This window comes from Strix aluco, chromosome 3 (genome assembly GCF_031877795.1).
Source record: "Strix aluco isolate bStrAlu1 chromosome 3, bStrAlu1.hap1, whole genome shotgun sequence".
Taxonomy (NCBI): Eukaryota; Metazoa; Chordata; class Aves; order Strigiformes; family Strigidae; genus Strix; species Strix aluco.
Window position 1 is genome coordinate 71,421,550 of NC_133933.1, and position 24,794 is coordinate 71,446,343.

The 24,794-nt window shown below is 40.3% G+C and overlaps 1 protein-coding gene across 4 annotated transcripts in view; it reads right to left on the bottom strand.

The window, feature by feature from the left end:
• Positions 1–24,794, bottom strand: part of LAMA2 (laminin subunit alpha 2) — a 391,440-nt gene that overhangs the window by 156,628 nt on the left and 210,018 nt on the right. For all 4 annotated transcript variants that reach the window (XM_074819148.1, XM_074819147.1, XM_074819146.1 and 1 more), the window contains exons 13-16: positions 17,353–17,454; positions 16,552–16,763; positions 4,940–5,051; positions 1,020–1,133 (exon numbers count right to left, since the gene is read on the bottom strand). In XM_074819148.1, coding sequence (XP_074675249.1) covers positions 1,020–1,133; positions 4,940–5,051; positions 16,552–16,763; positions 17,353–17,454 — 540 coding nt within the window. The remainder of the gene's footprint in view (positions 1–1,019; positions 1,134–4,939; positions 5,052–16,551; positions 16,764–17,352; positions 17,455–24,794) is intronic.

The following is a 24,794-nucleotide window of genomic DNA, read 5'->3' on the forward strand; positions in this document are numbered from 1 at the left end:
AATTTGAAAAATTCAGTGATCCGCACATTAAGGATATCTTGTTTTGCACTGCAATGCGATTAAACATCTTGTATAGGCAAAACAGGAAGAACAGTAATAACTGTAAGTGCCAAATTACATTGAAAAAAGCCTGGATTTTAATTTTGGATTTTTCCCAGAAGCTTTTCCTTAAGGAAATAAAAGGGAACATTCAGAAGCATGCACAATAGAGAGTCTGCTTGAAATTCTGCAGGGAAATGAGAGTATGATATCCCACTAAACTGGCACTGGCTCAAATTGTGTTTCTGCAAGACTAATGAAATGAGACATGTTGTTTCAAGCTTCATGCCATGTCAGACAATGTAAAACTAAAAATGCCCTTGAGTTAATCAGAACAGTCTATTCAGCATAATTCATCCATTCCAAAAGGCTACTGAACGAGCTGGAAATAGTGGTGTGCTGGTAGGCTTGCTATGGATTTAATTGTTGAATTAGTAGGTAACTACATAAAATCTCCATAGCCTACAAGAAAAAAAGGTTGACTTAGCCCAAATCATGTGCTTTTACTATTTTTCTAAAGTACAATTTATTGAGTGTTTCTTCAAGGTTTAGTAGGAATTTAGATGAAGGGAGCCATTAACAATATCTTCTTGTCATACTAGAATAGAATTTACAAAGTTACATGATACATAGTATAAATTCAACACAGTGCAGGAGACAGATGGGAGGGGGAGATAAATCTTGAATGGAAGAATGTTGATATATTTGTTGTTTTCTACATGCCATACCTTATACGATCAATTCTATTTTAAAACATAAATCCTATGTGAATAAAAATTCCTTTTGTTTAACTGTAGAAGCTACCATATCTTGGTATGAGGAGATGCTTAACTTCAGCAACAGTTCAACATAAAGATCTCTTCTGTTAATGACTGTTTTTTTTCTTCTTATTTCAGATCTCAGAGGTCATTAATTCAATTGCACAGGTATATTGAATCGATGTCGGTCGTGTCCATCAAGTTTCCTGTAGTGACACTTACCAGACATTCTCCTGTGATATCATCACACAATTCTGCATGACCAAAGCATGTACATGGTGCACAGACTCCACCAAAAATTGTGCCATTCACACGCCTGTGTCGAGGCCAGCAAGACTGCAAGATAAATTAGATAAAATGTTAAACTCTCACTTGAACAGAGAAATGAACAGGATTTCTTAAATATTGTTGAATTTGATACTTGCGCACACAAAAACGCGCTTGTCAAATTAATAAAAATACCAACATTTCTCTAGAAAGTTGTTTTTCCTGGTGCTATGGCTTTGCATTGACCTTAGCCTTATTGACAGATGTGAGATTAGAGGAAGCTTTAACTTGGTCATTCTTCTGAAATGGTAAAATAAAGCAGAGAAATGAAGAACTGAAATATGACAGCATCAAAGCGAAAAGTACAGATTGAAAAACAGCCAGAAGGCAAAATATTGAAGGAGAGAGAATGAGAGGGAAAAAAAGAAAAACAACAAAAACCTTTTCTGAGAAGTTCAGTTGCAAAGAGCAATTAAAATACCATTTAGTCTTTCTTGTTTGGAGTCTAACAAAAGGCTACATTGAAACAAAGCACAGGCTGAAAACAAAGCCAACCTTTTATTTACAAGTTGTTTTTCTTAAATATAAAGTATAGTTACTTCCCTTTAAGAAAGTGCTCTGAGTTTTTACTTTTTTAAATGTTAAATTCAGATCAATATTAAATGCATGGCCCATTTTTGCTTAGGAAAGGTGACATCGTACAACTGTGATTCATCAGCGAAAATTCAGCTATTCCATTTCTTCATAATAGGATGTCAAGCAGCAGTCCTCCTTACTATATATCTCACAAATGGCTTTATAGTTTTTGCAAACTATCTTTCCTCAATAGTACTGCTCATGTGATCCAAGGATTTTGTATAATATAAAAAAGTTCACGACAGAGTGTTGACCTTCAAAAGCACCTAGCTAATATAAAGAGAAAGTTTTGTAGTGATAGACTACTAAAAGTATCACCTAATAAAGAAAATCCCTTCCCCTTCACATCGTCTCCAAAAAGGTAACAAGATTCTTCTTTATAAAAATATAGACAATGTCCCTTTTTGCCTTACTCCTGCAAAATGTGAAAGTAATTTGAAGATTAATCAAAATGATTCTTTTAAAAAAACATTCCAAAACCTGAGACATTACCCTTGTTTTTCCTTCTTTTCATTCTTGGTTACGCATTCCTAACAAAACCCATAAATTCTAGAAATTAAAATTCAAAGTTATAAAAGCCAGAAAAGAAAATCATGTGAAGAGAAATGGCCTTATTTTTTTCTGTGGCCTGAAATGCAACTGCCTGAGCTGTTTCTGTATAAATCTATAAATCTTTTTCCTCTTTTGGTGATTCTGAAAAGAATGATCTTGTGGACAGATATATATGATATTGCACAAGATAAGACTCTGAAAGTCACTAATTCTAAGGGCTTAGACATGGAATATCAATAGCAAGTCCTAGAACAGAACTAAAAAAAAAGATTACAGATTGGGTTCTTAACAAAAGAAATGAAGTAACATTTAAAAGTCAGGAAAGATCTTTGCCATCATAGTGATGCAAATTAAACACAACTTCTTCCACAGTGGAAGTAAAAGAGTAGATAGAAAGGGAACAAATCTGGTGAAGAGTAATTAGATGTGAAGATGTTTACAAATAAAGGCCAGAAGATTCAGATGAGTAGAGCAAAGTATCACAAATGAGTCCAATTGGTATTTGAAATTTAAAATTTGATCTGCTTTACCTATGCTCATGTGTTCATTTCTCAGACATACTAGCAAAACCATAACAATTTTCTTTGACCAGAATCTTATAGAAAATTAATTTAAAATTTGTGTAATGGAACAATCTCACAAGAGACAGAGTATTTTAAATGAGATTGGTTGTCTTCTGAAGACTGATTGTGCCAAAACATTCACAGCAAGGAATAATGGTTAATTTTAGTGCTGTGGCGTCTATGCCAGGTACCACAATATCATTATGCAGGAAACAATAAAATTAAATGAAGAAGAGAAAAGGAAACTGAAAACATGCACAAGATCAATAAAAATGAAACTCAGCTAGGTTGAAACTGGAAGAAACAAAATGTTGGACAAGGCCAAAAGTATTCAGAAGAAACAAATACGGTATTCTAAAAAAATCCACATTTTCAATTTACCTTTCCATACTTTCTCAACTGCTAGTTTGCAGGGAAATCTAAAACTTCACTGGTTTTGGTTGTGTTTTGTTTTTGTTTTTTTTTTTCTTGCTTGTCCTTGTTATGAAAAGCACAAACATCTACTCAGAACACCAAAATATTTCCCTGTTTTCTTCTATCAAGCACAACTGTTCAATGCATATCATATGTTGAACCTCTGCTACAAAAGATTCATGAGAAATTAATTCAGCCAGCTGAATAGGCCAGCTTTGTCAACCGGCATTTCTGAGCTGTCCAAAATGCTCTGAAATTCAGTGAGGGGACACATGAAAAGTGTGCTCATGCAGAAGTCTATTGTATCTTCCTGGCCTTCAGTCTTGGGAGGAAAAGCTACAATATGGTTTAGTTCAATTGGTCTGTGGTTAACACTCAGCTAGGGCAGGAATCAAAGAGTGTCCATGCCCACTAGTGTGCATATAGACTTTAAATTTTCAGCTATCTACATATGTACTTTCTATTGTGAAATAATATCATAAGTAGATATCAAATTTCAGGGACTGTTTTGACTTGGAGAGAAGGTTTAGCATTGAAGGACACAACGTTGGACAGAGAATTTCAGCAACACCAAGGCAGAAATCCTACTCAAGTCCTTCAGCTTCTACAACAAAAGTAGATGCAATCAGGGCCTTTCCAACTGCTTTCTGGGAAATCACATCTAAATTTGAATTAAGAGGAAAAATAAACAAGTGAAAAAAAAAGTGTGAAGCACAATTACACTTCATCCAGCTTTTGCCTTCAAATAATTGAACAGACAATGGTCATATTTCAAAATTATTTCTCAACCAAGGTAGGCAATATTCTTCTCCAATCGTTTTTTTTCTGTCTGTACCATTTTGGAAGTAATAGGCATATCCATTAATTCCTTCAGGCCTTCTTTCTACATTAATTTATCTAGCCACAGCAACAACCAACCACATTTGGCATGAAACTAGACTCTAAACCCTAAATATCACATATAAGCATGGTACATTTGAAAGGAAAAGAGAGTTGACAAGCAAATGCCTAGAGTGCCTATGTAAATGGCATACTGTTTGTAGTTTTTTGAAGCAGAGCATCTTGGTGTTTGAAACCATTTCCTTAAAGGCAAAGCTTTTGAAGAAATTTTCTTTTTTTTTTTTTGGCTTCTATTTACCCCAAGCTATGCCCACGTGAGCTAGTTAATCACATGTATACTTGTATGAACACATTCTGTGTGAACTAATGAATTTGTTAGGAAAGTGGGTATTTTTCTGAGCATGTGAGTATGTTATTATCTGAAACAGGACCAAACTAAAGTGAAACAAGCCTTGCAAGAACACACATGCAATCCTCAAAGACTCCAAGGCAAATGGCAAAGCCCTGTGACTCGGATAATTTGATCTTGATGTGTTGTGCACAGTCAGATAACCACCATGTTCCTTCTAATTGTGATAGCTTCATGTATTTGTAATATCAACTGGCTGAAGAGTACAAATACTGCTTTAATTTTCTTTTTGCTAAGAGAAATGTCATTTCATAACTTAGAAATCACCACAGAGATGTAAAACTTCAGATATCAAATATAACGAACCACCACATAGAAATAAAGGTAACTAAACAAGGTATACCAAATTCCTAACAGGAATGGACATCTCTCTTACTATTTTCTACCAACACAGGGCCATTGGTTGCTTATAACTATCACAGCATTAGCACAATTGATCTAGACTGCATCGTGATACTCACCTCACATGAGGTACCAGCATACCCTGGGGGACAGTCACATAACTCCACTGCAGATGCCACCTTTCTCCCAGTTGAAGAGTGGTCAGCAGCTTCAATGGTAACGCTTCTTAGTCTGGATGTAACAGAAATGAAACAGTTAAAATAGCAAATTAGATGGAAGTATATGTGCAGCGGGATGCAACAAACTATATAGTGACATTCAGTGGTTTGTTTATGTTTTCCTCTTTAGAAATAAGGAGGTTTTCATATTAATCTGTTTCTTCCTAAACTACATGTCTGTAGGCTTGTTACTATTTTTGTCCGTCATGTGAGGGAGACTATGGTAAGACACAGACTGATAAAAATAGATTTTAAAATTCTCACAACACTGTACCAGTAGATGGAAGGCTATTCCTGGCCTGCAAGCCACACGTGCCAATTTGCATTGCAGCTGTATAATAGCAAATTTGACACTAAGCGGAGTATTCAAAATTTATAAACCACTACTCCAGCTTTCTAAAATACTACATTACTAAATTCTGGTTATAGGGTATTTTTATTCTGGAGGTTTGACCTCTGAAAAATATTTCAGCTCTGTCCAGGAGTATCTAAGTATGATGTGTATGAAAGAAAAAGGTATGTACATGAAAGAAAAATGAAATCTACCATATACCTTCGTTTCCCCAATGACAGAGAAAACAGAGTCGAAGAATTTTCTGTTCCATGCACAATTGCCCTTAAAATATAAATGCTAGACATAGACAACCATGGCTTAGCCAAACACTGAACATGAATTTTATTTTTTAAAAAAAAGGAAGTATGAGGACAGACACAGCAAAAGTCTTTTGATAATCTTACAGGTAAAATACGAAACAGATGTAGTTTACCTCAACAGTACCCCTTTGGGGAAAGAAATTGGTATTTGGGGATTTAATTCTTATGCGAGTTCAGAAGGAACATTAAGGCATTATAGAGGCTTAATGACTTTTATTTCATCCAGCAGTCTTAACAGAGTGTTTGATTACTAGAGCTACCTGAAAAGCTTCTTTGGAAGTCTTTTTCATCAGAAAATACCTTTCTATCATGACATGCATTTTGTTAAAAAATAATCAATGTTGTTTGGAAAATGTAAAACAAACTTTTTTGCTCCATACTAAGGCATCTATCTTTCGGCTGCCAAAAAATCCTGGAAATTATCTGGATGGCCTTGGATAAGAAAACATTCAAGAAAAATATTTTGTTGTTACTGCAGCTGTTGGAGGAAAGGTTAAGACAAGATATTTTTCCACTCAATTTTATGATTACTCTCAGTAAGACTGACATGAAAGGCAAGGGAAAAAAAAAAAAAAAAAAGGAAGATTTCTGACATTAGGATGGGAGCTTCAGAAAAACAGAAATTTTACCATCACTAAGGGATATGACTGGACTTTGGAGGGACTACCAGTGGAGATTAGGCAGTTAGAAACTTGAATGCAATTTGGTGATACTAGAACCTCTGTAGAAGGTTCTCGAAACTATTTTAAGAGAAAGATGCATGTTCCTATCGAGATCTTCAGTAAGATGTCTCTCACTTGTCAATATTTCCCCTTTGCTCCATTACTGCGCGCTTATTTTGCAATCGTCCTTTTGAGTTTTCCTTACAATAAGATAACCAATCTCTAGGATATTAAATGTCAAATGGTGATGACTTTAACAGTAAAAATTCTAACAATTTAAGGAGAAAAATCTGTAAATGAAGAAACAAATTACTAGCAAAAGGCCTTTGTGCAGAAGGGTGTGCAGGAAGGGCGCTAAAGCTCTGCCAGCTCGACCAGGAAGTAATGGTATCCACCCAGCAGAAAGCCATGGCCTCTCCAAGCTCTGCAGCCACCATGACTGACACAGCTTCCCAGACAGACCTGCGGTGGGAACTCGCTGCCAGACTGGTGCCAGGCTGCAGGGTGAGCCCTGCTCTTATGCCAGCATAGGCTGGCAGCAGTGAGCACACCTGTGGGAGGTGCACCCAGGGAGAGGAGGTCCTCCACTTAGTGACAGAGATCTGGGAGGAGGCGAGTAGGTTGGGGAGTATCAGGAAGTGTGAGAGAGACAGACACTACCAGAATCACACCCCACCTTCCCTGGGACAGGCCCAACAGGCAGACAGGATGCATGACACAGAGGATTCCCTATGCTCTCTCCGCCTGGCCGAACACAGTGACTTAAGTGATGGAGGGCAACGGCGACAAGTTCCTGCCTGGCCCAGCAGGTGCGTCTCCTCTGTGATGGTCCCACCTTCCCACGTGCCCTTGCATAATAGCTATGAGGCTCTGCAAGTGGAACTGAACAGTAATGAGGACTATGGTTCATCTAGCTTGGAGGTGTCACCAAGGTTAAGTCAGCCTGTGCCCCGTGTCAAAACTGCTTCCATAAAGAAAAATAGACAGGTCACTGTCATAGGAGATTCCCTTCTGAAGGGAACAGAAGGCCCAATATGCAGACCAGACCCACTTCTGAGGGAAGTCTTCTGACTCCCTGGGGCCAGGGTTAAAGATGTGAAGAGAAAGCTTCCTGCCCTGGTACAGCCCTTAGATGATTATCCATTACTGATTTTTCAGGTAGGCAGCGATGAAGTTGCAAGACCGAGGGCAATCAAGAGAGACTTCAGGGCCTTGGGACGACTGGTTAAGGGATCAGGAGCACAAGTAGTGTTCCCCTCTATCCTTCCAGTTTCAGGGAATGATGACGAAAGAAAGAGGAAGATCCATCAGATCAATACCTGGCTCCAAGCCTGGTGCTGCAGGCAGAATTTTGGGGTTTTGATCATAAGTTGGTTTACACGACACCAGGCCTGCTGGCAACAGATGGGGTACTCCTGTTGCAAAGGGGAAAAAGGATCTTTGCACAGGAGTTAGCAGGGCTCACTGAAAGAGCTTTAAACTAAATTTGAAGGGGGAAAGGGATAAAATCAGGCTCACTAGAGATAAGCCTGGGGGTGGCACGTCAATGTTTGAGGGACAGTGTGCTAATGAGGTCCTTTGGTCTGATGTCTCAGGGGAGGTAGGGGACAGAGATCCATGTGGCAGCAAAGATGCAAGGGTTTTTGATGTGTTAGAAACCACGGAAGCACCTGAGAATGGTTGCATAGGAATTAGGGCTTCTCCCCTCAAAAAGGTGGTGGGATGAATAGCCCAACTGAAGTGCATCTACACCAACGCATGCACCATGGGCAACAAACAGGAGGAGCTGGAAGCCATTGTGCAGCAGGGAAACTGTGAGATAGTTGATATCACAGAAACATGGCGGGATGACTGGGACAACTGGAGTGCTGCAAAGGATGGCTATAAACTCTTCAGAAGTGACAGGCAAGGAAAGACAGGCGGTGGGGTAGCCCTTTATGTTAGGGAGTGTTTTGATTACCTATAGCTTAATGACGGTGATATTAGGGTTGAGGGTGTATGGGTAAGAATCAGGGGGAAGACCAACAAGGCAGATCATGGTGGGAGTCTGTTCTAGACTACCCAACCAGGATGAAGAGGCAGATGAAATATTCTGTAAGCAGCTGGGAGAAGTCTCACGACTGCTAGCCCTTGTTGTCATGGGGGGACTTCAACTTACCAGATGTCTGCTGGAAATACAATACAGCAGAATGGAAACAGTCCAGGAGGTTCCTGGAGTGTGTGGAAGATAATTTCCTGACACAGCTGGTGAGCCAACTAGGGAAGGTACCCCGCTGGACCTGTTGTTTGTGAACAGAGAAGGACTTGTGGGTGATGTGATGGTTGGAGGCCATCTTGGGCATAGCAATCACAAAATGATGACATTTTCTATTCTTGGAGAAGTAAGGAGGGTGCTCAGCAGAACTGCTATCTTGGACTTCCAGAGGGCAGAATTTGGCCTCTTTAGGAGACTGGTTGACAGAGTCCCTTGAAAGGCAATTCTGAAGGGCAAAGGGGTCCAGGAAGGCTGTACATTCTTCAAGAAGAAAATCCTAAAGGTGGAGGAGCAGGCTGATCCCATGCACTGAAACACAAGTGGCGGGGACAACTGGCCTGATTGAACAGAGAGCTTTGGCTGGAATGCAGGAAAAAATAGGAGAGTTTATGACTTTTGGAAGAAGGGGCAGGGAACTCAGGAGGACTACAAGGATGTCATGAAGTTATGCAGGGAGGAAATTAGAAGTGCCAAAGCCCAACTAGAACTTAATCTGGCTAAGCCATAAAAGACAATTACAAATGTTTCTATAAATACATGAGCAATGGAAGGAGGGCTAAGTAGAATCTGTATCGTTTATCAGATGCGGGGAGAACCATAGTGACAAAGGATGAGGAAAAGGCTGAGTTATTTAATGCTTTCTTTGCCTCAGTTTTTAATAGTAAGACCAGTTGTACTCTGGGTACCCAGCCACCTGAGCTGGAAGACAGGGACAGGAAGAGAATGAAACCCCCATAATTCAAGGGGAAATGCTTAGCAACCTGCTACACCACTTAAGACAGACACAAGTCCATGGGGCCAGATGGGATTCACCCAAGGGTACAAAGGGAGCTGGCAGAAGTGCTCAACAAGCCACTTTCAATCATTTACCAGAAGTCCTGGAAGTTAGCAAATGTGACACCCATCTACAAGAAGGGCTGAAAGGCTGCTCACAGCTTGGATGGGCACACGTTTTTCTGGGTAAAAAACTGGCTGAATGGCCGGGCCCAAAGAGTTGTGGTGAATGGAGTTAAATCCAGTTGGTGGCTGGTCACGAGTGGTGTCCCCCCAGGGCTCGGTTTTGGGGCCACTGCTGTTTAACATCTTTATTGATGATCTAGACGAGGGGATAGAATGCACCCTCAGAAAATTTGCAGATGACACCAAGTTGGGTGGGAGTGTTGATCTGCTCGAGGGTAGGGGGCTCTGCAGAGAGATCTGGACAGGCTGGAATGATGGGCTAAGGTCAGCTGTAGGAGTTTCAATAAGGCCAAATGCCGGGTGCTGCACTTGGGCCACAACAACCCCCAGCAGCGCTACACAGGCTTGGGGAGGAGTGGCTGGAGAGCTGCCAGTCAGAGAGGGACTTGGGGGTGTTGATTGATAGTCGGCTGAACGTGACCCAGCGGTGTGCCCAGGTGGACATGAATGCCAATGGCATCCTGGTTTGCATCAGAAGTAGCACAGCCAGCAGGGACAGGGAAGTGATCTTACCCCTGTACTCGGCACTGGTGAGGCCGCACCTCAATTACTGTGTTCAGTTTTGGGCCCCTCACTACAAAAAGGACATTGAATTACTCGACCGTGTCCACAGAAGGGCAACAAAGCTGGTGAAGGGTCTGGAGCACATGTCGTACGATGAGTGGCTGAGGGAACTGGGGTGGTTTAGTCTGGAGAAGAGGAAGCTGAGGGGAGACCTCATCGCCCTCTACAACTACCTGAAAGGAGGTTGCAGAGAGCTGGGGATGAGTCTCTTTAACCAAGTAATAAGCGATAAGACAAGAGGTAATGGCCTCAAGTTGCACCAGGGAAGGTTTAGACTGGATATTAGGAAGCATTTCTTTACAGAATGGGTTGTTAGGCATTGGAATGGGTTGCCCAGGGAGGTGGTGGAGTCCCCATCCCTGGAGGTGTTTAAGAGTAGGGTCGACTTAGCGCTGAGGGTGTAGTTGGGAACTGTTAATGTTGGGTTGATGGTTGGACTGGATGATCTTCAAGGTCTTTTCCAGCCTAGACAGTTCTGTGATTATGTGAGGAAGGTTACAGAGCAGACCATCTTTAGTGCCATCACGTGGCACATACAGGACAACCAGGTGATCAGGCCCAGTCAGCATGGGTTTATGAAAGGCAGGTCCTGCTTGACTAAGCTGAACTCACAGAATGACAGAATCACAGAATCGTCTAGGTTGGAAAAGACCTTGAAGATCATCTAGTCCAACCATTAGCCTAACATTGACAGTTCTCAACTACACCGTATCCCTAAGCGCTATGTCAACCCGACTATGACAAGTTGATCCACTTAGTAGATGAGGGAAAGGCTGTGGATGTTGTCTACCTAGACTTTAGTAAAGCCTTTGACACTGTTTCCCACAGCACTCTCCCAGAGAAACTGGCTGCTCATGGCTTGGATGGGTGTACTCTTCGCTGGGTAATAAACTGTCTGGAAGCCGAGCCTAAAGAGTGGGGGTGAATGGAGTGAAATCCAGTTGGCGCCCAGTCACAAGTGCTGTTCCCCAGGGCTCAGCACTGGGACCAGTTCTGTTTAATATCTTTATCAGTGATGTGGACGAGGGAATTGAATGCACCCTCAGTAAGTCTGCAGACGACACCAAGTTTGGCAGAAGTGTTGATCTGCTTGAGGGTAGAAAGGATCTACAGAGGGATCTGGACAGGCTGGATGAATGGGCCGAGGCTAATCATATGAGGTTCAACAGGGATCAGTGCTGGGTCCGGCACTTGCGTCACAATAACCCCATGCAACACTACAGGCTTGGGGAAGAGTGGCTGGAAAGCTGCCCAGCATAAAAGGACCTGGGGGTGTTGGTTGCCAGCCAGCTGAATATGAGTCAGCAGTGTGACCAGGTGGCTAAGAAGGCAAATAGCATCTTGGCTTGTAACAGAAACACTGTGGCCAGCAGGACTAGAGATGTGATTGTCCCCCTGTACTTGGCACTGGTGAGGCTGCCCCTCAAATACCATGTTCAGTTTTGGGCCCCTCACTACATGAAAGACATTGAGGTGCTGGAGCGTGTCCAAAGAAGAGCAACAAAGCTGGTGAAGGGTCTAGAGCACAAGTCTGATGAGAAGCAGCTGAGGGAACTGGTGTTGTTTAGCCTGGAGAAAAGGAGGCTCAGGGGAGACCTTACTGCTCTCTGCAACTACCTGAAGGAGGTTGTAGCGAGGTGGGTGTCATTCTCTTTTCCCAAGTAACAAGAGACAGGACAAGAGGAAATGACCTCAAGTTTTGCCAAGGAAGGTTTAGATTGGGTATTAGGAAAAATTTCTTCACCAAAAGGGTTGTCAAGCATTGGAACAGGCTGCCCAGGGAAGTGGTTGAGTCACCATCCATGGAGGTATTTAAAAGATGTGTAGGTGTGCTGCTTAGGGATATGGTTTAGTGGTGGAGATGGCAGTGCTAGATTAATGGTTAGACTCAATGATTTAAAGGTCTTTTCCAACCTAAATGATTCTATGATTTTAAGTTTTATTTATCCTTTGAACTACAGCTAGTTCCCTCTCAGCACAGATCTTGGAACAAAGAGAAGCACTTATACACAGAAACAATCCACCCAGTATTATCCCACATTTGTCTTCACTGAATTGTTCCAATTTTCATTACGTTCTGCTATTTGCTAAATGGGATTTTAATGTGTTTAACAGTTTTTAGCATTAACAGTTACTCAGTGAAGAAAGCTGCAGTGATTTTTTTTTTCTCCCATTTTGATATTGCAATTTTGATTCCTCGATGCCATTCTGCATTCATTAAAATACATAATGCTGGCAGTAATGGGGCACTGGATCCTGGAGATGCATGAACAATTTGAGATTCTACATCAAGACCAAATATTTAAGCTGACTGTTACTGTCAGCAGGCAACTGTTGACTTCTAAAAACAAACAAGATTAAAAAGGAAGAGGACATTTCAGGCAGTATCAGCATAGTTTACTGTCTGCTATGCCAGGCATCTGAATCACATCAGCGACATAAGGCACATGAAGTACTGACCCAATCATTGCTCATTTGTCTTGAAGCCAGTTCTGCACATGGATGAAAAACCTCGGCCTTTCCTTCCCTTTTTGCCCTTGAATCTAGCACTGATTCTATATGTGACTGCAAGCAATCCATTATCTTTAGCACCACAATTTCCAATGCCCATGTGAGTGTCTACAGCATTTACCATCAGTGGCCACTCTGAATATTAAAACTAAAGAAACAGTGCTACGAAACTTTCTTTGAAGCACAAGCTAACAATATTAGATTAAAGAAAATTATAAGAGAGCTGTCTTTTCCTGGCCTGTTGCTTCTACCACAGATGGACTTAAATGTAACAGTTTGGAAGATCTGTCAAGTTAGAGAAGGATTTCGATTTAAACCCAGAAGCTGTAATCAGTTTCAAATTGATTGCTGCATTTCTGTGTTCTCATTTTTTATCCTACTTGATCACCTAAATGGAAGCCTACTTATTTGAGAAAGCTTCCTAATTATGCCATAGAGCAGTAACAACATTCTAAGCTTAAAATGACCCAAAAATGTCCTCAAAAACATGCTCAAGTTGAACTCACCATTACTATTGTTTAGTAACTACTTGAAAGTATTACTGATTAACTAATGTTTCTAGTAGGTTAAATTAAACAAGGGTGAAAAATATAAACTTTAAGTTAAAGCTCTTGCTAACTGGAGACTACTCCATTGAATTTTTAAGTCTCTACATGACTGCAAGAAAGTTGCTTAATCTTACAGTTCCTCCATTCTGGCCTCTTCTCAAGCACAGATTATAACAGCACCCTTGGAAATCCTTACACATGTGGTGTCATTATCCATTTTTAAAACTTTCAGTATTTCAATGAACAGGTTGCTTAATATAGTGATCTCTAATTAGTATGTTGCATAATTCCGCTGATGCTTTGAGGCAGAAATTGTCATTCATGAAGGATCTAATAACCCTGTAATATTTTTGTCTCTCTGCCAGACCCTCTACTCTCATCGAGGAATATCCATCTGTCCACCACACATACCTGTTTAAAAGACAATAAAAACCTCTCAGTTTGTATCTACTTATCTACTAAGGCTTAGCTCTACACTATTTCTTTTGCAAAAATGTCTTCCTTTGGAGCTCATCAACAGTAGTCCTTAATCAGCCCAGGATATCACAAAGAATATTCTTTCATTGGATCTGGACATTTTTCCTGCAGTACTGAAGGTGCAGAATATAAAGAAAAGAGTTGTTTTGCATAATCTTAGAGTTATGAATACAGCTTTGCCCCTAGTATGTTTTAACATGAGTGAAGGTTAAAGATAATATAAAATCAGTACTGAGGCATACCCCGAAAATCAGCAATATGACTACAACAACAGATCACAAGCTGGGCTGGCAGTAGATGCTGTTGTTGCTACATCATGTGACTGGGAGCATGCTCTGTTCTGAGATTTAACTCCACCCAATAAATCCCACTCTGCTAGGTGAAACTACGATTCCTCCAGTTAAATTAAAGATGAAAAATCCAATTAATTTAATTGTGATTGGAATTTCACATCCTCCCTTCTGTCACACTAAACTGTAATGAGCACCCTGACAGCACTCAATAAAATGTGTTTACTTTAGAGCAAACTATTTTCAGAGACTTCCGGACATGCTGATGGCAATCACAGTAACACACTAACCATTGTATTCTTCTCTGGTAAGAGGCATCACAGGGACAGCTAGAGATGTACCAGTAATAGAAAACCATTTCTAGCAAAAAAAATACTTTTCAAAATTATCTCAGTCCCTTCCCTAACCCCCTTTTAAATCATTGTCTTTAAGGGCCCAACCTTCCTAACTGTAATGTCACTACATCTAGAAGATGGTGGCTACTAACCTGCAAAGCATAAATTATATGATTGTCCCAGAGCTTTTCTTGAAGAATATTTCCAAGACATGTTTTCAGAAAGTCATCTATAACACACCACTAAAATGTTCCAAAGACTGAATATAAACGAGACTACAAAACAAGTGAGGCACCACACATGGCCAAATGGCTAAAGCAGTATTCTGGGATGCAGGCAGCAATGCACTGACAGGTGCACAGGTGCGGTGCCACTGACAGGTCTGTCACTTCTTTACTTACAAGGCACGAACTACAGACTGTGCCAGTTCTACATGTGTGTGCTGACCTGAGCTTCGTGTTGTCACCCAGAGGGGATCTGATCCATCCCACACCCACTGTTCCACAGTAGAGGCAAGATAGAGAACATGTCCAGCAATGCACTTTCTTCACAGATTTTAACTGCCTAGTCAAAGTGGGTTTTGCAGGAAACTCCCCTTCTCATTTTAGTGCAAATGTCAGTACACAAATGTATGTAAACCACTGATAACTGAAGTTTGCATTGCCCATAATACTTAGTAAGACCTTTGGCCAAAAGTCAGTCAATCATACATATCTCCTTTAAAACAGCATAGAATAAAACCCCCTCTTGTTCAGCCCAAAATTGATCCTGTACTCCTTTAGTTTGGAAAATTCTGACTAATGCATTTTTTTGCTTTATTTGAATGAGAAGAGAGTGGAGGGACAGCACTCCCTGAGCTCCCACTACTCTCAGCTGTAAACTGTGGATTAATAGCTTCTCATGGTCTGCCCATGGTGCATAAGAGATGAGCTCTGGCCTGGTGGTTTGACTCTAACACCAGGGTGGGAAGGTGATGGGCCATGAAGTGTTTTCAAATTGGATGCAAGGAGATGCAAGATTGATGACCAAATAAGCAAATTAGGAAACACTTTGACTCAGACTCAAGCTAGTTATGATTCACAAACATATGTGCAGAGAGGTAATACATACTAATTAACCACAGAAAGAGAAAGAGATTGAAGAAACGAACTCTTTTTGCAGGGAAAAAAAGTACACTGCCAAAGCTCAAATCAGAAAACTGCATGCTGTTGACACAACCTGCCTTTCAATTTACGATGTATTTTAATTACCTAAGTATTCAAATGATGGTTGGATTGCTTAAGAAATTTCACAGTAGCAAAAACTGTATCTGTGCTCTCAGCAAATAATCACTAATGTGCTATCTGCTCTCTCCATTCCAAATTGGCTTATGCTGCTGAATCAAGCGATGCATAGGTTAGAGAACATTTCAGGTTTCATGCCTTGTGAGTAGAAAACTACTATGCAATCAATTCCATTGCACATCTAAAAAATATTATTTATGCCACCTAACTATTTATGTATAGACAGAGTGCAATCCTACAGTATCAGGAGAGAGGCTGTCTTCTGTCCCACTTGGAGTATTTGTTCATGCACTTACAAAAATTTTAAATGCAAGATGAGCTTTACAGGTTCAGCCACACTGCAGCCACTGAGATAGAACAACTGTGATGTCTCATATGTCCTCATTGTATTAGAAGACTCAGAAGAGTTTACAGGAAATCAGTGGTTTTAAGCAGTCCAGGCAGCAACCTGACATAATTCAAAGAAAGACTTTGGGATTAGCCAGCTCTGTGTGTGGTACTGATTAAAAACATAGAAAACTCCCCTCGAGCCACTTTTCCAGCTTAGAGACTTAGGATATTATTCTCTGGTCCACTGTTAATGTGGCCCGGTATGCTCATAAAATGGGGAAACCGATATATAAGCAATATATCATCTCTTACTTCAACATCTCATTACTGCGCTCCATGATTTACCATGTACATGGGAATTACAGTGTTCACAAAATGAATGTATTTATAGAACTGTCATTCATGCCTTAACAGTCCATGTGATTTCATTTTCTTACAAGGCTGCTTCTTTCTGTTGCCTCTCCTCCTCCTGCCTACCCAAAATGAAAAAAATACATACAACTGTTTGAAAGTGTAAATGAATACTATGGATTTCATTATAATAAATTAGTATGTTTTAAATTACATCAGCTTAGTTCTCTGAAGAGAGAAAACAACTATTTTGAGAAGCTGCCTGTAGCAAACGGACACGTTTCCCACATTCACCTGTAGATGGCATTCATCCCATTGCTGTATGTGGCTCTTATGAGGATCCTCTTTACATCTGCAAGGATAGTCATGAACTCCCTCCTGCTGACTGGAACATCAGTGCCATGTACAGAGAAAGATTCTGGTTTCAGCACAATTTCTTCAGTGTGCTCTTCAGAAGGCTGCAGGTGAATCCCCCCTTTTAGAGTGCTGATTCTCAAGTCACCTCCCTAGATAGAGCCATGAGAGAGAGCCATTTAAACATGAAAAAAGTCAGGAAAAAAGATCTATCTGTAGCCAGCTGGGGTACAGGATTTATTGAATAATATATTTTACGATAATAATAAATATTAGGAAAAACACTCACCTTTCATAACCCTGAAATGGGCTTGACTGATAAAGCTGGAAGTCAGTGCAAAAGAAAGTTTAGGTTATTCAGCTAAAACCTTGTGTCATGGCTTTGCATAGACAAAAGCAAATTCATACAATGCTGAGCTGCAGAAGAACAGATCTGCTGAGGGAATGTGAAAGTGTTACCTCAAACAACCAATTATTGTATTTCTTCATTCCTCCTGATAAACAGGAAAAATATGGTTTTGTAAACTACTGCAATATTGCCAGAGGTTCCTTGAGATACTGAAGATTTTAGTTCTCTAAAGTATGTCCATTTTCTGATACTATAAATTAGCTGAAAGTACGTCCACCCTGCTGTTTTGTGTCCTCAACCATCAGGCTTCACGCTGAACATCTGAAGAAGCAGGCAGTTTTCTTTCTTGGTTTTTTTTTTTTTTTTGGTGACTGAAAATACAATCACTTTACCTCTATGATGACATCAGATTGAACCATCAATTGAACTGTCTCTTCTTCCTCTGTGAAGTCATAGGAGACTGTAAATTTCAGATGCCCTCCAGCAGCTGCTACCTGGGGAGAAAAAAAGACAGAAAAAATGCAATTAAATGCAAGAAAACAGGCCTTAACCATTTGGGGGCAGTTTTCTCCAGCATCAGTATTTCCCAGAAATAGACTTCTAGTGTTGCAAAACCACAGGAAGATGCCTGGGATTACAGCTCTATAGACCATTCCCTTCTAGCTGAAGCATCTAGAAATCATGCTTAGTCATTTTTCTTCTATGCCTGTTGAAGGCTGCCAATTCCTTAAACACACAGACTAACAAAGTAATCAGAAACAGATCTGAAATCTATGCAAATTTGCACTGATGTTAGGTTGTCAGTATATTTCAGTTATATGGTCCTCATTTAGGCTTTGCCTCTACATCAGCAGCCTTAGCAACCTTTAGCAGATTAAATAACTTTGGTTTTGTTGATGGGGCAAACTACCAAAAAAGAAAAAAGCCTAGCGATTTTTTTTCTTAGAATGAACTGTAACCTAAAATAAAGTATGAATTTTCCCTCATGGAGTCAAATAAATATTCTTTAAAAGAATGCTCCAGCCCTTTCTCTCAGTTTGACTCAACCTTCAATGGGAGAAGTCAATAACTAGGCTCTCGTGTCATGCTAATATATTTTTTCTATGCTCTTTTAGTGCCCAAAACCATGGTACTGACACTAGCTTTTTGATGAAAAAATGGAAAAAGTAGATCGGTTTTCGGATGCAGATCGAAAGTTGCAGACTTGAATGAGAGTTCAGTACAAAACCAGTGCTTTTTGTTAATTGTTTGGAAGCAGCATAAGTAAATTAGAGGTTGCAAGAGCTACATTTTGGTTTTTAAATGCATCTGCCTCATACTTCAGTGCAACGTGAGCCTCCTCTCAGAGACTATTAAAATCACAGATATCTTTCTGCCCTCCCAGTGCGTACTGCTGACCACAGAGCAAAGTTCTACAAAGAGAATAATCATGTTATTCTCAAGGACATAATGTGCTATCTCTTGTTCATCATACTAGATGTTTTTGCACATAGTAACAGAAAGCAGTGAAAGTCATCAACTTAATTATTTCATGATGCATCTAGTTTAACAGGAGAAAAAAAGTCCCAGTATTTAAAGCATGAAAATAAACTGATTTTGAATTATCCACAAAGGTATAAAAATCCATAAGCTGAATCTGAGGCTGCACAGCTAGTTGCTAGGTTAAAGCCAGAAAATTCACTCCAATTCATAAGCTAAAGTTTAAATCATAGAATCACAGGATCATAGAATCATAGAATATCTCAAGTTGGAAGGGACCCATAAGGATCATTGAGTCCTGTTCCGTGCATGACTACCTAAAACTAAACCATATGTCTGAGAGCATTGTCCAGATGCTCCTTGAACTCTGACAGGCTTGGTGTTGTGAACACTTCCCTGGGGAGCCTGTTCCAGTGACCGACCACTCTCCCAGTGAAGAACCTTTTCCTAACATCCAATCTGAACTTCCCCTGATGTAGCTTCATTCCATTTCTTTGTCCTATCACTGTCACCAGAGAGGAGATCAGCACCTCCCCCTCCGCTACCCCCATTGAGGAAGTTGTAGACTGTGATGAGGTCACCCCGCAGTCTTCTCTTCTCCAAACTGAACAAACCAAGTGACCTCAGCTGCTCACAGAATCACAGAATCACCTAGGTTGGAAAGGACCTTGAAGATCATCTAGTCCTTGTAAGTCTTGACCTCAAGACCTTTCACTATCTTGGTTACCCTCCTCTGGACACACTCTAATAGTTGATGTCCTTCTTATATTGAGGGTCCTAAAACTGCACAGGGCACTCAAGGTGAGGCTGCACCAGTGCAGTGTAAGGTGGGACAATCACCTGCCTTGACCAGCTAGCGATGTTGTGCTAGATGCACCCCAGGACATGGTTGGCGCTTTTGCCTGCCAGGGCACACTACTGACTCATACTCATTGCCATCAGCCCAAGCCCCCAGATCTCTTTCCACAGGGCTGCTCTCCAACCTCTCATCCCCCAATTTGTGTATATAAGTAGGATTACTCCATCCCAGGTGCAGAATCCAGCACTTGCTCTTGTTAAATTTCATGCGGTTGGTGATTGCCCAGGCTTCTAGTCTATCCAGATCTCTTTGTAAGGCCTCTCTACCCTTGAGGGTAGAGCTCCTCCTAGTTTAGCATTATCAGCAAACACAGGCATCAGATGTTTATATACATAGCATCCAAACCTATTAGGACCAATGCAACTACATTCAGCCTTGACCATAACATGAAAAGACTTTTTTCCTTAGACACACCTTTTACAGCATTTCTGGTTTGCCTGTGATCAAGACTAAACACTGGTTTATAACTGTAAGAGAAATGTAGAAAATTTAGATATCCGAAACGCTGCAAGAAGTACCCAGAATTGCTTTCAGCTTTAAACAAACATTTTAAAAGAGGAACTTTTGCATATTTTTATCATTTCTGTTTCAAGTTCAGGCTAACTACAAGGATTCAAGAAAGTGAAAATAATGTGAAAACAAAGATTGTGTGGTTTTAGGCAACCTATAAAGAATATGTACCAAGACAGATTTCACTTTTTCCCAACTACATAACCGTTACCTTAGTAAATGAAAACCCAACACGGGGAATTGATAGATCATACAGAAAAAAAGAAGAAAAGAAAAAAAAAAAAAAAGAAAGGAAAGGTTCTGATTTAAAATAAATGCAGTTAGAAAAGCAGTCAACGATGCAAACTTTGACCAAAAATCTGTTAGAAAGGAGTAGACTGAAACAAATAATAGTTTAGAGAAAGCAACCAAAATGGATTACGGACTTCTAAAGTATAAACAACAGGCAACAGTAGAGGAAAGGGGTGGGTTTGACTAGTCCAGAGAAGAGAACAAACTCTAAGACGTAATAGGAAAACAGTTTACCAAAACATAAAAAACTGGAAAAATGAAAAGGATATTTTTATTTTCCTGTGGCAACTGCAAGGAAGGTATGAAGAAGATTCAGCTTGAGTATATAGAAAGCTTTCTGACTGTAAGGATGGTCAAAACAATATCAAGCTATTGAAAATGTTATTGAATTCCTTCATTAAATGTTTAACACCGTTCAAACATGTCAGAGATACTCTAGGTATGATGCCTTAGAGTTGGAATATGACTAAGAAGTCTCCTGAGGTCTCTGCTAGCCACAGCAGTCTGAGTTTCACGGCTGCAACCGGCAAGATTTGCGTATCACAAACAGGATCACACATTGAAGTCAAGGTCCCAAAATGGCACTTATCGGAGAGAGTACCTGGTAGTTCAGAATATATATTTACCTTGTGTGCTGTATAATACCAATGTAGATTAGAAAAAAAAAAACAGATTTACATAAACTAGAAGGTACTACCTCCTTCTGCCATTATTTATAAAGGCAATTTCCTTCCTCTGTATATTTAAAGTACAAGTTCACTCACAGGCAAAAGAATTCAAAAGTCAATCCATGTGCTGCCTGAACAATTATGTGTCATCTAGTGCAAAAAATAATTTTAACTGAATTCTGAATAAAAGGGCAATACAGAAGTTGGGCACTTGTGAGATCCCTTCATTTTGATGTTGTTCGCTGTATCACCCAAAGATTCAGAGTTCTGCCTCAAGGATTATCATCCGAGGCTATATCCACACCAAAGAGAACAGAGCCTAAAAATTTGCCTTGCTGCTGACAAAGACATTTGTTATTGAGACAAGAATAGATAAATAAAAACATCAAGGAAGTTTCACAGAATTTCCTTTGTCTCTCCCACTTGTTTTTAGATTAATACTTCAAATATTTCTTCCCAGCTCAGGAGACAGAATCTGTGTGTTCAAGAAAAGTCACAGACCCCCCAAGAAATACAAGTATAGAAGAGAGAAGTAACAGCTATCTTAATTCTAATCTACCAAGTTTCTGGCAGACAGTAATTTTTTTGTTGTTGCTCATGGTTAACTGTACTTCTGCTATTATGTTACATGTTGATACAGGATATAACCAGAGAGCAGACAAGACTGGTTATGACATCCTGACAGTTGTATTCTGGGTCAGCCAAAACCCTCTGAAGCAGGAGAGATGGCTCCTTTCCTGCAAACAAATGCCCATGCTCAACAGGAAAAAAGCTGTAGGGGGAAGCACTCAGTATTACCTTGTGTAAAGCATGCTTTGATGTTATGCCTATCACACTAAAACCACTTCTAAATCAAGACAAGTGATAGTAAAAGACAAATATTTACAGCATTGAAAAAAACCAGCATTGCTACAAGTACTTGTAAAGCCATAGATGAGGAAAGCCTGCACCTCTTTATACAGAAATCAAATTCTTGAAGTCTTTCTCTTCCTCCACTTAGTCAGTGTGCTGTCAATGCTTTTCAGGCAAGGTGTCAAGACCTCTCCAGCTAATGTCATTGGAGAGTACCTCTTTCTTATACAGTTTTTATAACCCATCTTATTCTTGAACCATTTGGTGATTCACAATTTCCCTCTCCAATGCCTCTTGTAACTCTGCTTGTAAAGTTTTAGCACTTACTCCACTACCCTAGAGGCCACCTCATTTCTTTGGAACAAATGTAACTTCAGAAGATCAGGAGCTATCTCCACTAAACAAGGTGCTGTTTACAATCCCTTATCTCATTAAGCAGTAAAATGTTGGATGGATGGTCCCAGAGAATGGTAGTCAATGGAGCTAAGTCCAGCTGGTGGCCAGTCACAAGTGGTGTTCCTCAGGGCTTGGTGTTGGGACCATTTCTGTTCAACATCTTTATTGATGATCTTGGTAAGGACATAGAGTGTATCATCAGTAAATTAGCAGATGACACCAAGTTAAGCGGGAGTGTCGATCTGCATGAAGACAGGGAGGCACTACAGAAGGACTTGGATAGGTTGGATCGGTGGGCCAATGTTAATGGGATGAGCTTCAACAAGGCCTGCACTTGGGCCACAACAACCCCATGCATCGCTACAGGCTTGGGGAGCAGTGGCTGGAGAGCTGACAGTCAGAGAGGGACCTGGAGGTGTTGATTGACAGCCGGCTGAACATGAGCCAGCAGTGTGCCCAGGTGGCCAAGAAGGCCAATGGCATCCTGGCTTGTATCAGAAATAGCATGGCCAGCAGGGACAGGGAAGTGATCTTACCCCTGTACTCGGCACTGGTGAGGCCGCACCTTGATTCCTGTGTTCAGTTTTGGGCCCCTCACTACAAAAAGGACATTGAATTACTTGAGTGTGTCCAGAGAAGGGCAACAAAGCTGGTGAAGGGTCTGGAGCACATGTCGTACGATGAGTGGCTGAGGGAACTGGGGTGGTTTAGTCTGGAGAAGAGGAGGCTGAGGGGAGACGTCATTGCCCTCTACAACTACCTGAAAGGAGGTTGCAGAGAGCTGGGGATGAGTCTCTTTAACCAAGTAATGAGTAATGGCCTCAAGTTGCGCCAGGGAAGGTTTAGACTAGATGTCAGGAAGTATTTCTTTACAGAACAGGTTGTTAGGCGTTGGAATGGGCTGCCCAGGGAGGTGGTGGAGTCCCCATCCCTGGAGGTGTTTAAGAGTAGGGTCGACATAGCACTTAGGGATATGGTGTAGTTGGAAACTGTCAGTGTGAGGTTAACGGTTGGACTAGATGATCTTCAAGGTCCTTCCCAACCTAGATGATTCTATGATTCTATGATTCTATGAAAGTATTACACAGTAAGTGCATTATTGAAATAAAACACATGCACTTTCTTCATATATTTAGTAGTAAAATCTATATCAGAATGGATTTAGATCAGAGAGGCTTTGATCTCAGGCCTAATCCAAGAGAACATGACACCTCCAAAAGCAAAAAAAGATTATGGCGTTAAACTATATTTAGACCAACACTTGTACAACACCAGACTTTAGAAACGAGTGAAATAAAAGGCATCAACAAATATCAGGAAGTTGGACAATCTTTTCCCTCTTCACTGTTAGTGGTTCTAGCAGAAATATAGTCACTGAGATGTTGTTTTAGAGAGACAAGCATTACAGAGTTAATATTTTAAATAGACCAATATAGCTGCTATACAGCTATAGAAAGGTGACATGCTTTTGGAAACATGAACCCTGCTTGCTATTACATTATTGTATACGTAGACATACCATTAGAACTATACCAAGTGAACAAATGCTACCAGAAAAAAAAAAAAAAAAAAAATAAAAGGCTACAAATATCAATGGGCAGAACATTTCAGTGTAGAAAGCTACTCTACATACCGCTGAATACAAAGCCAAGGAGGAGTCTCACAGCAAGCTGCTGATACTAACTCAAGGTTCTAAGAGATAATAATGTTCTCTTATTTCAGAAGACATCCCCAAAACAAACAAAAATCCCATTTGTTTCCTGATATGCCTGTGAATTTTCTTTCACTTGCTGTCATGATTATGAGAAATGACACAGATGCTCACTCAGTCTTCCAGTGACTCTGTCATATTCCTGGTGGCAATACCTACCACTAGATACAGTGCTTGAAGGTAATGAAATGATATTATATACAGTTTAACATTCCCTGCTAGCCTTCTTGAATTTCCATGAAATAGAGCTGCAATAAAATGTTGAAGTTTATTTGGACTCTTTCACCTTTGCAAACTCTCTAGGTACGTTTATTTTACAACACATTTCAGCAAATATAGAGATATCTGCCACCAGAACATCAGCACTAACTATGTGAAGGAAATCCTTTTAAAAAAAGACTGCTCCCAGTTTATTAGTGGTGACCAATTTAGTCCATAATTGACTGGCACCTATGCAGTTGTGATATGATTTGACAAGGTGCTGAAAGGACAATGTACCATCTTAACCAATGGCTAAGTGTAATATGTGTTCTTCTAGCCACCCACTCAATGCAGAAGGGAAGGGACAAAGGGCTGCTTTTTCTAACTTAATTTATTTATGTTTAAGGAAATATTCCACTGTTAATCCAGCTCTCATCTGGATTATTATCTTCTTTACAAAAACATACCAACTGTAAATTTATGATATTTAATAGGGTTTTGCTGATCCTGTCTTCATGCTGGTTGTAGACTGAGGGAAGGCAGGGACTAGAAAAGAATTCTGATAGAACCACCACCAAGAAAACATCAAACTTCATTAATTTAGTAATAGCTCTCAGTAAAGACTCCATGTTTTAGTTCTACTCAAGATCCAATTAGAGATTAAATAGACTCTCCTCTCTTAGACAGACTGAATTTAGATAGGATATAAAATCTCTTCCGAGGCATAGTAATATTTCAGATAAAGCAGGGAGCAGAATAGCCATGTTCCATTTGAATGACAGTGTAGTTCTGGTTAGCTTTAAAAAAATGCCAAAGTTTTATTCATAAGGAAGTTAAATTTTTCACCCGAAAGAATGGGCTCTTTGC